General features: G+C 52.9%; 1 protein-coding gene across 1 annotated transcript; it reads left to right on the top strand.

Moving 5' to 3' along the window:
- The first annotated feature begins 35 nt into the window (after positions 1-35).
- Positions 36-5,045, top strand: LOC137855326 (maestro heat-like repeat-containing protein family member 2B). Its single transcript, XM_068679364.1, has 15 exons — positions 36-44; positions 573-696; positions 843-976; positions 1,237-1,389; positions 1,549-1,703; positions 1,964-2,102; positions 2,299-2,489; positions 2,634-2,771; positions 2,951-3,062; positions 3,194-3,340; positions 3,639-3,821; positions 4,181-4,336; positions 4,441-4,563; positions 4,672-4,765; positions 4,915-5,045. The coding sequence occupies exons 1-15, from the start codon at positions 36-38 to the stop codon at positions 5,022-5,024; spliced, it is 1,968 nt and encodes a 655-aa protein (XP_068535465.1). The 3' UTR covers positions 5,025-5,045.
- The last annotated feature ends 8,259 nt before the right edge of the window (positions 5,046-13,304 follow it).

Below are 13,304 nucleotides of genomic sequence, written 5' to 3' on the forward strand. Positions count from 1 at the left end.
TCCAAGCGGAAGGCACCTCCCGCGCCTTCGCGGACATGGTCTCGGTGAGTAGCCGTGGGGCAGAGCTGGGGCCTTCGGGGATGCTCCGAGGGGGATCCGTTCCCTGCTGCGATGCCAGGGCAGGCAAAGGAACGGGCCCCGCGGGAGGCAGAGCCAAGAGCCAGGCTGGCACAGGGAGATGCCGGTGGGGAAACGGCTCCTGGGGGAGGGCAGGGGGGTGGCAGTGCCGGTGCTTGGCGGGGCTGGGGCCACGCGGAGCCCCAGGGCAGGGGCCAGGAGAGGAGGGAGGGAGGCAGAGAGGGGTGGCGGGGGGAGAAAGAAGGACGCCCGTCACGAGACACGTCTGCTCCACCCCAGGTCTTGCTGCACCAACTCACCTCAAGGAACGCGTGGCAGCAAGAGAGGGCCCTGCAGCTCTGCGCCCAGCTGCTGGGCACTTACGAAGAGCTCTTCAAGTGCTCGGTGAGTACGAGCCCCGCGTGCCCCATTCCCTCTCCCTGCTGGCCACGGCCCGGGGAGGCGAGCAGGCACTGGGCTGCCTGCGACCTTCCTCCTGCCTCTCGCCCCCACAGAGGGAACTCGCCTGCTCGGGCTTCGGCTCCTTGCTCGGTGTGCTGGGGCCTCTGCTGAGCGACTCCCAGGCCACGTCCCGGCGGAGGGCAGGGGCCTGCCTCAGCTGCCTTCTCCGGATCCAAGGTGAGGAAAGCGGGTTCTTCCTGGCCCCCAGCGGCCCCATCTTCTCTTCCTTCCCTGCCCAGCGCGGCCACTGCTTCCCATCCCCCTCTATGCGTGTCTGGGCCCAGAGATTCAGTTCCGCTAACCAGGACTCCCTTCTCTCACAGCTTGTGGTCTGGCGAGGGCTCAGAGAGTGGTGCTCCAAGTGCCCCACTTTCATCAGGGCATCAGGGAGCTGTGTGAGAGGCTGGACACCGTGGAGGACGGGCCTCTGCGTGAGGACCGTGCCGAAATAGCGAAGGTAACTGGCTCCAGAGAGTGGGGTGGGGGCCCCAGTGCCTTTGTCAGGAGGTGCGTTTTGCATGCAGGGAAACAAGACGAGAGGAGATGGTTCTAAGCCTCTCCGCTGCAGGAAGTACGAAAAACAGCGTGTGCACAGAGGAGTGTGCCCCGAGTGCCCTCTCAATGACCAGTGAGCTGCTGAGCTCAGAGGCCCCTCGCGTCTCCTTTCTGTCCGAAAGAGCTGGAGCAGAGCCGTGACAGTCTCTCCTCTCTCTCCAGGATGTTTGCCAGTACCTCCCCCAGGGACAGGCCAGAAGCTTCATGGCCTCCATCACGAAGACCTTCTCGTGCACTAACCAGGAGCATGCACGAGCAGCTGGCGACTGGCTGATCGCATTCCTGGAGACACGCGGAAACGAAATATACCCAGAGGTACGGGAGACACTTGTTCCCCTCGGCCTTGACTTTTCTCTGCTGGCTGTCGTGCTGCGCCTCGTGTGGACTGAAGAAACGCAGCCCGAGCGCGGGGCTGAGGGGACCGCACAGGCAAAGGATACGCTGAAGTGTTCCCTCTCGCCCCTTTCCTTGCAGGTGCCTGAATTCATGAAGATCCTGTGGGAGGCCAGGCACACCGTGCAGCAGAGCCCCCTCAAGGACCTCTTCTTCAAGGCACTCTGTCTCCTGGCCAGCTTCCGCAGCCAGGCTGTGGTGGACACCCTCCTCCAGACAGAATCGCCCTCAGAGAGGTATGTGCGCTCCCCCTTGCCCCTCCGTGGCCACCAAACAGCAACCCCATGGCTTGCCTGCAGTGGGGGGATCCAGGGAAGCAGCAGGTCCCATTCCTCCCCCAGAAGCCTGAGCTCTGCGAGATCGGGCGCTCGTGTCTCTGGGGAAGCAGGCATCGTGTGCCCTGCTGCTAGCGAGGAGAGTGTTTGGCCTCTGGGGAGGGAGGGCACCAGGGGTCCCAGAGGACAGGGCTCACAGGTGAACGTCTGTTTGCTTGCAGAGACGAGCGGCTCTGGAGGAGCCTGGGCAGCAGCGACCTCGGGCCTAGGGTGCTGTATCACTTAATTTGGACACTGAACGAGGCATCTGAAGGCAGGTGTCGGCTCACGGTTGCTGATCAACCACTGGATCATCTCAAGGTATGCTCGTCGGCAGGAGCATCTCTACAGCCTCCCACCTGCTTTCTCACTTAGCTCAGCAGGGTGAGGGAGTTGGGGGTCACCCCAAGGTGTGAGACTTGCAGGCAGGAAGAGTCCCGCAGGGGGACAGGGGCACCACCGGGCTGGTGGGAAAGGCAGTGTTTAACAGGTTGTTTTGGCTCACATTTTCCTGCAGCTCCTCTGTGCCATCTCTGAGGTGATGTCTGCTCTGCTGACCACAAGGGAAACCCGGGACGTGCTTGTTTGCCTCTTTTTCGCCCTCCTGAAGCGGATCAGCATCGAACTGGGGACACTGGTGCTGTTTCCCCCCCTGAGTCTTCCGGCAGAAATCTTCAAGGAAATGGAAGAAGAGGAGCTGGTGTGCGGGTAAGGAGCAGCAGGGGCAGGGAACGGGGGGCTTCAGTTCCCCAGCCAGGCACATTTGTTCGTGATGCTGAGGGAGCCAAAGGGCTGCCCTGTTTCCCAGGTGTGGAAATTTCTGAGGGTTTTCTGTGGGTTTTCGTTCGCCAGACCCTACAGCGCTGCTCTGGAACAAGTGCTGAGAAGACTCCTGGACGAGAGGTGGCAGCGGGTGCTCTGGAATTATCGAGTGTGGCCGTCCCTGGACGTGCCTCAGTTGCACTGCAACGCCGTGCAGCTCCTGACCAGGTGAGAGCCCAGGGCTGCATCTCACCTCCCCCCGGGAAGCAGCCGCAGGACCCTTCCCATGTGCCTGGGGAGCTCTCCTGGGAGGCAGGGCAGCGCCTGCACCGCAGCAGGGGACGTTTCGGGCCGCGGCCCAGGGCCTTCCCACCTGACCACGTCACCTGCTTGTGCTCTCTATGCAGAGTGCTGCTCCGTGCCCAGCTCGTCTCACGTTTGCTGATAAACAGCTTCATGCTGTGGCTGCACTCCCCCTCGCAAAACCTGCAACTCACGGCGCTGGCTTTCTTCGCAGAGGTGAGGCGGCGCGTGGGGAAGGGCGGGCTCAGAGGGCTTTCCGAAAGAAACTGCTGCTTGGGGTGTCTCTTCATGGAAGAGACCGGCCCAGGTTCCTTCCTGGCATTGACAGAGCTTTGGCTGTCTTGTAGGTGGTGAATGACCCGCCAGCTGAGGGGAAGCATCTCCTGAAGCCCCTGGTGTGGGTCTTCCTGAAGAAGCTGAAGAGTCCGAGCCCTGCTGTGAAGCAGATGGCAGCGAGAGGCCTGGGCAGTGCTGTCAGTGGCTTGCCCAAGAAGGTGAGGTGCACTTCCCTCTGCTCTGGCTGCAGCCCCCCAGCAGAGAGCCGGGCAGGGCTGCAGGGCAGTTGGGGAGCCTGGGGCAGAGCAGCACAGGCAGATGGGGGCTTCCCAACAGCCAGGCTGCTCTCCCAGCTCAGCACGGAGCCTGCGGGGAAACCTCCTGCCAAACGTGCCAATGCTGTTCGTCACGGGGTTGTGCCGCAGCTGCACCCCCTTGCGAAACAGCAGTGGGGAGAAAGGGTGGGCATTGCGGGCAGCAGCAGCAAGCAGCTTGTGCACATCTTTGGCTTTGCAGTTTCGAAGGCACAAGAGGAAGATCGTGAAAGCACTGGGGCGTGTAATGGAGAAGGTGGACTGTCCTGGGGTGGTTGCGGAGAGCATGTTGGCCCTGGCAGAAATATTTGCAAAGCAGACGGCGAAGGGCTCGGGCAAGGCCTTCAAAAGCATCGCCCGCTCCACCAGGAAGTTCTTTGATGCCGTGAGTGAACCTACTTTTCTGCCACTTGTCCGAGGGGCGTGGGGTTGGCGGGGGCCTGCCTGTGCTGCGTGGAGGTGCTCCTGCAGGCAACCAGCTGCTGGGGCCCCTCTCTCTCTGCTGCGGGTGGGACGCAGCGAGGGCCCCGGCGCTCAGGTGCCATTTCTTAGGGATGGGACGAGGAAGGGACCTTCCACATGGAGGGAAGGGGCCAGAATGAGGTGACCTCGTTCCCAGAGCACCGCTGCCAACAGCACTGCTCACACGCCCTCCGTTGTCAGTCCCTGATGCTTCGTTGTTGGAGAGAGGCTGGGAGGAGGTGCCTTCATGACCCAGCTCACAGATGGCTTTCTGGGTTGCAGGAGCAAAAGGAGCTTCGTTTTGCGGCCTTCAATCTCTACACGGCCCTGGCTGCTGGCGCCAAGGGCAATCTCACCACGTTCTTCAGAGCAGAAGTGGAGCAGACGTTGGGCAGACTCTTCCTGCACCTCCAGGACCCCAGCTGTGCAGTATCCAGCGTAAGGACCCCCTGAGCTTCTTTGCAGTCCCACAGAAAGGCTCCCTGAGGAGCTGCCTCCCGGGCACAGGAGAAGGAACGACCAAGCACAATGCTCTTTTCCAGGCTTGCAGGGCAGCCCTCTACAGATGCGCTCCTTTCGTTGAGCCAAAGGGGCTGCAGGTGGTCGTCAGGAAGTTCATCGGGTGCAGTGGGGCAGAGCTGCAGCACAATGTCTACTCTTACCTGGTGAGTGAGCCCTGTCCTGGGGGGATGCTGGGGCCATGGGAGTCGGAGGGCTCAGCAACGAGGCCTCTCTGGCCCAAGCAGAATTCACACCTCCCTGCTCTCCCCCAGGAGACAGATGCTCCCGAGCTGCTGAAGAAACTGGAGCACCAGCAGGAGTCACCACAGGAGACGCGCTTCACAGATGCCACTCTCCACGTCCTTGGTGAGAGCCGGGACCGAGCTCTCTGCTCCGCTCCCACCGGGGCGGCCCAAGGGCTGCCAAGCGCTGCCCCAGCCGCCTTCCCTACGGTGCCCAGGAGGGCACGGCCAGGGGCCATATCTTGACACTGCCTCTTCTTCCCCACACTACAGAAGCCAGCGTGGAGCACCAAGAGAGCACAACGCATGCTGAAGACATCCCAGAGCATGCAGAAGATCTCTTGGGGGACACAGAAGACATCCCCGAGCTTGTAGAGGCCTGAATAAAAGTCCAGAGAGCACAGTGTGTGCAGACCGGGTCCTTCCCAGGGTGGTGTTGGTGGGAGCTGGGGCCGGGCAGCGCTGCCTGTGCAAGCCTCTCAGCACTGGTGGGATGGGGAGGGTCATGGCCAAAGCACCAGTACTCTGATCCCCCCCATCCATGTCCAAATGTAGTCACAAGGCTGGGAGAAACAAGAAAACCTTGAAGAAAATTGGGAGGCCTGTAGCTTGTGTAGTCTTTCAGCCGAAAGAAAGAGACAGGTAGCCTTGAGCTAGCAGAAGCAAGGAAGGTAAGGGATAAAAGGGTAAAAAGAAGGAGAAAGCCAGCTCCAGACTGGTTTTCTGACTGGAGTTACCTTTTGCTCGTAAAGGGGCATTAACATATGTTAATGCGGGATTTGGTGTCCCTCCCTCCACCGCTGCTCCTTTGTCATGAGCAAACTCAGTGGAGATAGCTTAGGTGAGCTAAGATAGCCAATCAAAAGTAACCAAAGAGAGGGTTTTCACAAGTTTGCTGCGTATAAATTATGGTGATTGGAGTCAGAGGCGTGCTTGCTTTGAGAAAGATCGCCAAGCACCTGACTCTGCAGAGTTATAGGATTCCTTATTGAATTAAAGGGCCTTCGTGTGGATTCTGACTCGGTGTGCCTATTGGCGCGGGCACGAACCTACGGACTACACAAACACGGCCTGGGGCAGAAAGAAAATCAAAACGGGGGCAGCTGAAGGCGGCTGGGAAGGCAGCTGGGGAAACTGGGCTGGGGCAGGAAAACAGAGGTGAAATGTTGCACGCTGTAGCTCAACACCAGTCTGTGTGCACTGGTTTGGGGGCCCAATGTGGAGATGAAGTCATCAGCTGTCTCTGGGGGGCTCAAAATGAGCCTTGTTTGGCTGGTTTTCAGGCTCAGCAATGCAGGCAGAGTCCTGTGGGTTTCGGCCTTTAGAGGAGGCTCGTTGGGCAGCTGTGGGCGGCTTGAAAAGGGAGACCAGCTGCTGTGTTTTGTGGGCTCAGCCAGGCTCATTTGTCCACTTTGGGCGCTCGCACACGGAGAGTAAGCAGCGCGTTTTGGGGGCTGGGAATCGAGCCCAGTGCCAGTGTACTCCGGCTCAGAAACCCAACCCAGCGGCTGCTTTGGGGCCAAGCCCTCGGCCAGGCCAGACGGCCTGTGTTAGTACGTATACAGTGCACAGCTGGGGCATTCACATTTCAGCTCTGACAGCCATCGAGTTGCCCAGGCTGTTTGGACAAGCCCCAGCTGTAATTCCCTGCAGGCAGCTAATGACACGCACAACGCAGCCGGTCAGCGTTCACACCACGTGCGAGCACAGCACCAAGATGAAGACCGACCGTCGTGACACAGGGGGCCGGGATCAGGAACAGGGGCCGGGCCTCGCCGCGCAGCTGCCACCTGCACGGCTCCGCCTGGCGGGTGTGAGGCAGCCCCTCAGCGCCCTTCCCGAGGAGACCGTTACATGGCCGTTAGGTGGCGGTGACAGTCGTTACGTGGGCGTTACGGCTGTGAGATGGCCGCTTCTGCCTCAGCTTTTCCCTTCGTCACCAGAAGAAAGGAGTCTGACACCCAAGGCTGCGGTTCCCCGTGGTCTGAGGGCTGCCAGCCCCGTGACACTTAGCACAGGTGGCTCAGCAGTTCGTTCCGTTGGCTTGTCAAGGCAAGCAAAGTTTAATCACACGCTCAGAGAATCATCTGGGTTGGAAGAGAGCTCCAAGAGCGCCTAGTCCTGTTGCCGACGGAAGGAAGACCCAGCACATCAATATGAGTGAACAGTGAACTTCAAACTTTAATGGATAGCTCAGTCGTCTTTTATCTAGTTTGAACATAATCAACTCATACATATTGCAGAAACTAAGCTCAGGATTGGTTGACACTTCCCGGGCTTTTCAGTCTGGTCCTCCTTCTTTTGGCTACTTGTCCCACCTTAGGGACTTTCCCGATGGCCCAAGGGCATCGTGTCCTTGAGCCTGATTGGCTCTCAGCCAGCGGTGTACGTGCCAAGGCTCATGTGAGTTGAGTACGGTGCTTCACCAGCCCATTGTCTCCCAACTGCTCAACATTCACATGTCCTGCCTCACTTAACGATTCCTCCACAATTCCCCCGTTTTTATTTTGCAGCAGCTATAATCAATATAACTATAAGTAGAACACGAAATTCCTCTTTGACGAAGAAAAACCATCCACCCATGTTCCCCAAGAGATTTAAACCAACCTTCAAACCAACTATCTTGTACTACAATTTTTTGCGTATGATCCCTTAACCATTTCAAACATAATCAACTCATCAACGAAAGGATCAGACGCAGAAGCGAGGAATAGGCAAAATGAACTTTGTCCGGTTTGTTTTGCCCAAGTGACCCACATATTGGTTTGAGGATCGATTTTACTTAGGATGGCACTATTACGTCCAACCGTCATTGTCAAAGATAATGCAACCAGAATCCCTTGTGCCATTAGATCAGCCATGGTTGCTGTTATTCGTACTTGATGACTTTTCTTCAATGGCTGGTTTAACACATCGACTAGGAACCCAGGTTGGCCCTGTAGGGGAAGAGATACACACATAACCTCGCCCCATATAAATCACATCAGCAGGCCCCAGCCATTGTCCCGTTTTCGTATCTCGGTACAGTACTCTCATAATACATTTATTATTATTTTCAGACTTAATGTAATGACGTGTCGCGGGTGGTTCCTCATCATCTCCAAATACACACAAATGATTGAGAACAAATAAGGTTTTATCCACCCTCTCTCTAATATCTGTAATGTCTTTAAACTTTTCCAAATACTGCTTAACTGTTCCATTAGCTCTTTCTACTATAGCTTGACCAGTTGGTGAATGTGGAATACCAGTTATATGCTTAATGTCCCACAATTCCATAAATCGCTTAAGTGGCCCACTAACATAGGCTGGACCATTATCTGTCTTTATGGTTTGTGGTACCCCCATTACTGCAAAACAACTGGCAAGATGACGTCGTACATCCCGAACTTTTTCCCCAGGCTGCGGTGTAGCCCAAATCATGTGACTATAAGTGTCTATCGTTACATGCAGATATCTCAATCTGCCAAATGCTGTGACATGAGTGACGTCCATTTGCCACACTTCGTTGGTTTTAATCCCTCTCGGGTTTGTTCCGATTCCGATTCCCACACCCGAATTGTAATGACTACACGTTGGGCAAGCTTTTACTATCGCCTGCGCATCAGCTCTAGACAGTTTGTAAGCCCGCGCAAGTCCTTTAGCGTTCTGGTGAAAAATAGCATGAGCCTCCCGAGCTCTGCAAAAGGGTGACAGTGGTGCTTCAGTGGCTGTTGCGGCGACTAGTCGGTCCGCTCGAGCGTTGCCTTCTCCCAGGCCTTCTTCCCACTGATGACTCCTTACGTGTATTACTGCATACGGTTCACTTCTTTGAGCTATGGCGATCTGTAGACTGATTATTAATTCTGACAGCCGTTCATTTTTTAAGTCTCTTAAGGCTGAGTCTTCTATACGATTTGCTATGCCTACTACATATAAGGAATCGGATACCACGTTTAACGGAACATCTCTCCATTTTATAAATGCCCATACTACTGCAAGAAGTTCTAGTGTCTGTAATGAGTCTTTATCTTGGGCTTGTAAAATTTGGTGTTTCCAACCATGCTCATCCTTCCAAGTCACTGCAGCAGTTTGAGAGCGTTTCCCTGCGTCAGTGAAAACTGTCACTGCATTCTTAAGTGGGATAGACGATCGTTTTGGCTTAGTTATCCATCCCTGGTTTTCCATCCATGTCAGAGAAGTTGATTGTAAGGTTTTTGCTACTATAGTAGCGCCATCCTGTAGTAGTGCAGCTTGTAACTCTTCAGAGTTTTGTATATACCATTCCAAATCGCCTGGCTTCATGGGTAACCAGATAATATTTGGAGGAACCCCATCCACTTGCAATATTCGATTCCTCCCCTTCTTTACTAATTCTGCTAATGTTGCAATTTTTTCTTGAATTGTTCGTCGAGGTTGTAACGGAGGAGCTATCCATTCTAATACCACAGTTTCTCCTCCCTTCTCCCCCGTTTTTATTTTTTGCTGTGTTATGGCACCCATCAGGCATTTTGAGCCACATAGAACGGTAAGATCGAGTGGCTTGTCAGATATACGTCGATGCGTGACACTCGTTGTGATCAAAGATGCGATTTGTTGTAGTATTTCTTGTTGTTTTTCTGATAGTGTCACTTTTGAAGCAGGATCAGTTCCTTTTAATAACGGCCGAAGGGGATTTAACAGTTCATTCGGAATCCCGACTACTGGCCTGATCCATTGTAAATCTCCCAGCAGTTTTTGAGCATCATTAAGAGTTTTGATATCCGATTGGATTGTAAGTTTTTGAGGCTGAATGGTGGAATCTGTAATTTTCCAACCCAAAAACTTCCAGGGACTTGTCTCCTGAACCTTTTCCGGTGCAAGTACGAGTCCCATTTGTTTTAAGGTCAGTGTTAAGTCATTTTTCTGTTGTAGAGAAAACGGTTCCTTCTGGGCTAACAAAATATCATCCATGTAATGATAGATTATTGTCTCTGGCCATTTTCGTCGAATCGGTTGCAGAGCTGCGTCAACATAAAGCTGACATAACATAGGTGAATTACGCATTCCCTGGGGTAATACAGTCCATTCAAATCTTTGATCTGGACCTTCACGATTTATTGCCGGGAGAGTAAAGGCAAACCTCTGTTTGTCATTTTCATGGAGGGCTATTGTGAAAAAACAGTCTTTCAGATCCACAATCAATAAATGCCAACCCTCTGGTATCATAGCAGGGTTAGGTAGACCAGGTTGCAGTGCTCCCATAGCACACATTTGATTATTAACCGCTCGCAGATCGTGAAGTAAACGGTATTTCCCTGATTTCTTGGGAATCACAAAAATTGGAGTATTCCAAGGGCTTGTTGACAGTCTTAGGTGCCCTTGTTGACACTGCTCTTGTACTAGTCTGTGAGCATGTATTAGACTTTCCCGTTTTAGCGGCCACTGCTCAACCCACACAGGTTCATCAGTTTTCCATTTTAGTGGGATTGGGAAAGTCCAAGCAATGGCCATACCTATAAATGGTGATCTGACGTAAGAACCATTCCCATCTGAGCAAGTATGTCTCTCCCTATCAGAGCTTGTACTCCATCTGGCAACGGTAAGACAGATACACTGCATTTTACAACTTTGTCACCTATTGTCCATTGTAGTACTGGTGATCGACGAGCAATAGTTATACCTCCTACTCCTGCTACAGTGGTACTTGATTCGAATGTAGGCCAATGCGGTGGCCAACTTTGCGCACTGATTATTGTCACATCTGCGCCAGTGTCCAACAATGCCTCAATTTGCAGTTTCTCATCCTTTAAACATACTGTGATTTTTTGTCGTGGTCTCTGCTGCATGCCAAGCGTTAATAACGCTATTTTTCCTGTGGAGCCAAATGCTCCAAGTCCTCGGTCCTTATTGACCATCGGTGGTAGAGATGCCGCAAGGTGTGGCAACGGAATTAGTTGAGCTATCTTTGTATTCCGCGGCACATGCATTGGAGGAAACATTGCAGAAACTATAATCTGTATTTCCCCACAATAGTCTTTATCTATAAGTCCAATCAATATTTGTAATCCATTCAAGGTAGCAGACGATCTTCCTATCAATAAAGCTCCCACAGGATCACCATTGACAGTAACTGGTCCCATAACTCCTGTTCCTACCCTGGTGGGTTTAGAGTCCAATAGCGTTACATCTACTGCTGTTGCCAAATCCAAGCCGAGACTCCCTCTGGTGGCTGGTCGGAGGTAATCGGTGTCGTTCCGGCCTCTGTGGTAAATGCCGCTTTTTGTGTCGTCGCGGGGCGGTCCTTCCCGCTGCTCTGGCCGTTTCCCGACGCACCATACCGACAGATTGCTGTGTTATGCGTATTGGATTGGCAGTTCTGACACCACACTGATCTCGTTCTGCACTCTCGTTTCCTATGTCCGGTGATCCCACAGCGAAAACAACGCAGTTGCAGTGAAGACCCTCGGCCAGTAGGACGGCCTCCGGGCGTTTGCAAAGGAGCAAGGGCAGCGAATATTTGATTCTGCGATACCTGTGCCTGTTCTTTCATGCTATTCCCTAGTTGTTTTATTACATCTACCAACATAGCATGCGGACCCACGGGTACCTGAGCCATCCTTTCTAAACCCTCCTCAATTGTCCAAGTTCCCGGTAGCGTAGCTAATATACTACGAGTTGAAGGGTTGCAGTTTTGAATTGCACACTGCTTTAGAATAGCGCCCTTTAGATCATCAGGTACCCCAGCCGCTTGTATTGCGTTTGCTACTCGATCAATAAACAACCCAAATGGTTCCTCCCTTCCTTGCTTGATACCCATATAGGATGGTATCCCCCCTGGCTCTCTAATTTGGTCCAAGGCTCTTCGAGCCAATCTCATTGATTCTTTAGCTTTGTCTGGACCCAGCAACGCTTGTGTCTCTAATCTATAATATGGTCCGAGTCCCATCAATTCCTCCAACGTGACACCATACAACGGATCTCCAGGTGCCCTTATCACAGCTACTGCCTCTTGACAAACACTTTGCCAATGCGCATTAAAAAGAAGCTGTTGATGTTGTGTTAGGATCAGCTTCATTATACCACGTATGTCCCCGGGGAGCAATATATTAGTTCCCCAAATATAATCTAACATTTGCCGAGTAGGTTCCCCCTTTAAACCAGAATCATTTACTGTAGATCGTAATTGAGTTAATAGTTTCCAGTCTAAATTTGTCATATTAACGGTCAGATTCCCCTGTGCATCTGGTGGAGAGTATACTACTGGAAAAGCTTGTGTTAACTGTGCTGCCGTTTCATAATTCCCTTCACGCAGTGCCTCATTTGCTATTTGCCTCCATAGACCTGCTCTTCCCTGCACCCCCGTTGTGAAGGGATTTATATTTGATGGCCTTTCACTTGCTCCTTTCTCACTTTCTATTGGAGCAGTTGGAGCTGTTGGTAGTGAGAGCTCCTCCTCTGCTACAGAGGACATTGTCACAGGCACCCCCGAAATTCCCGAGGCCCCCTGTGTAATAGTAAAAGTTCTAACGGAAGGTGGCAACGGGCAATCTGTTCCTTCCATATTTATTTGCTGTGGATTAACACTATTAACCCTTCTTGGTGGTCCTGACCACTCTGTTGCAGCAGCGGCAACTGTTTGTTCATCTTTATGTGTGGCTAATGCATTAGCCACTATTCTCCATGGCCTCATCAAATCTCCCAGTAAACTTAACATCGTTCCTAACATCATCAAACAATTTATTTCCAAATTTACGCCACTCTGTTTGTTCAAAAAACTGTATCAGGCCTTGTAAAACAACTCTTAGCTAGCCCATATACTAATAACCCTGGCAAATCTTTTTCTACAATCTGTATCTAAAATGCTCCGCTTTTCTAAAAAGCATTTGAGCAAATAATACGCCGCTTATCTTTTCATACCTTTATATACGTCGGTTGCAGCCTTTGCAAAGACCTCGGCGGCGCTTTTCCGGCGGGACCCTAAATAGGCTCATCCCGGGTGCGGGGACTCCACGTCCTTTTCACCTTCCCGGCGCGGGTGCAGGGATTCTTGTCCTTTTCACCTCCTGGGCTGCGTTGCAGGACCGGCTTCTCCTTTATTCCGTCCAACCGTGGCCCTGGATCACTGCCAGCAGTGTCCAAATCCTGTTCAGACTTGTCCCTGTTCGGGCGCCAATTTGTTGCCGACGGAAGGAAGACCCAGCACATCAATATGAGTGAACAGTGAACTTCAAACTTTAATGGATAGCTCAGTCGTCTTTTATCTAGTTTGAACATAATCAACTCATACATATTGCAGAAACTAAGCTCAGGATTGGTTGACACTTCCCGGGCTTTTCAGTCTGGTCCTCCTTCTTTTGGCTACTTGTCCCACCTTAGGGACTTTCCCGATGGCCCAAGGGCATCGTGTCCTTGAGCCTGATTGGCTCTCAGCCAGCGGTGTACGTGCCAAGGCTCATGTGAGTTGAGTACGGTGCTTCACCAGCCCATTGTCTCCCAACTGCTCAACATTCACATGTCCTGCCTCACTTAACGATTCCTCCACATAGTCCAACCTCTGACCTAACACTGACCAGTCCTCCACTAAACCATATCACATAGCTCTACATCTAAACATCTTTTAAAGACCTCCAGGGATGGTGACTCAGCCACCGAGCCCTGGGGTCACCACTAGTGACCGGCCTCCAACTGGATTCACTCCATTC

The sequence above is a fragment of the Anas acuta genome, chromosome 4, assembly GCF_963932015.1.
Source record: "Anas acuta chromosome 4, bAnaAcu1.1, whole genome shotgun sequence".
NCBI lineage: Eukaryota > Metazoa > Chordata > Aves > Anseriformes > Anatidae > Anas > Anas acuta.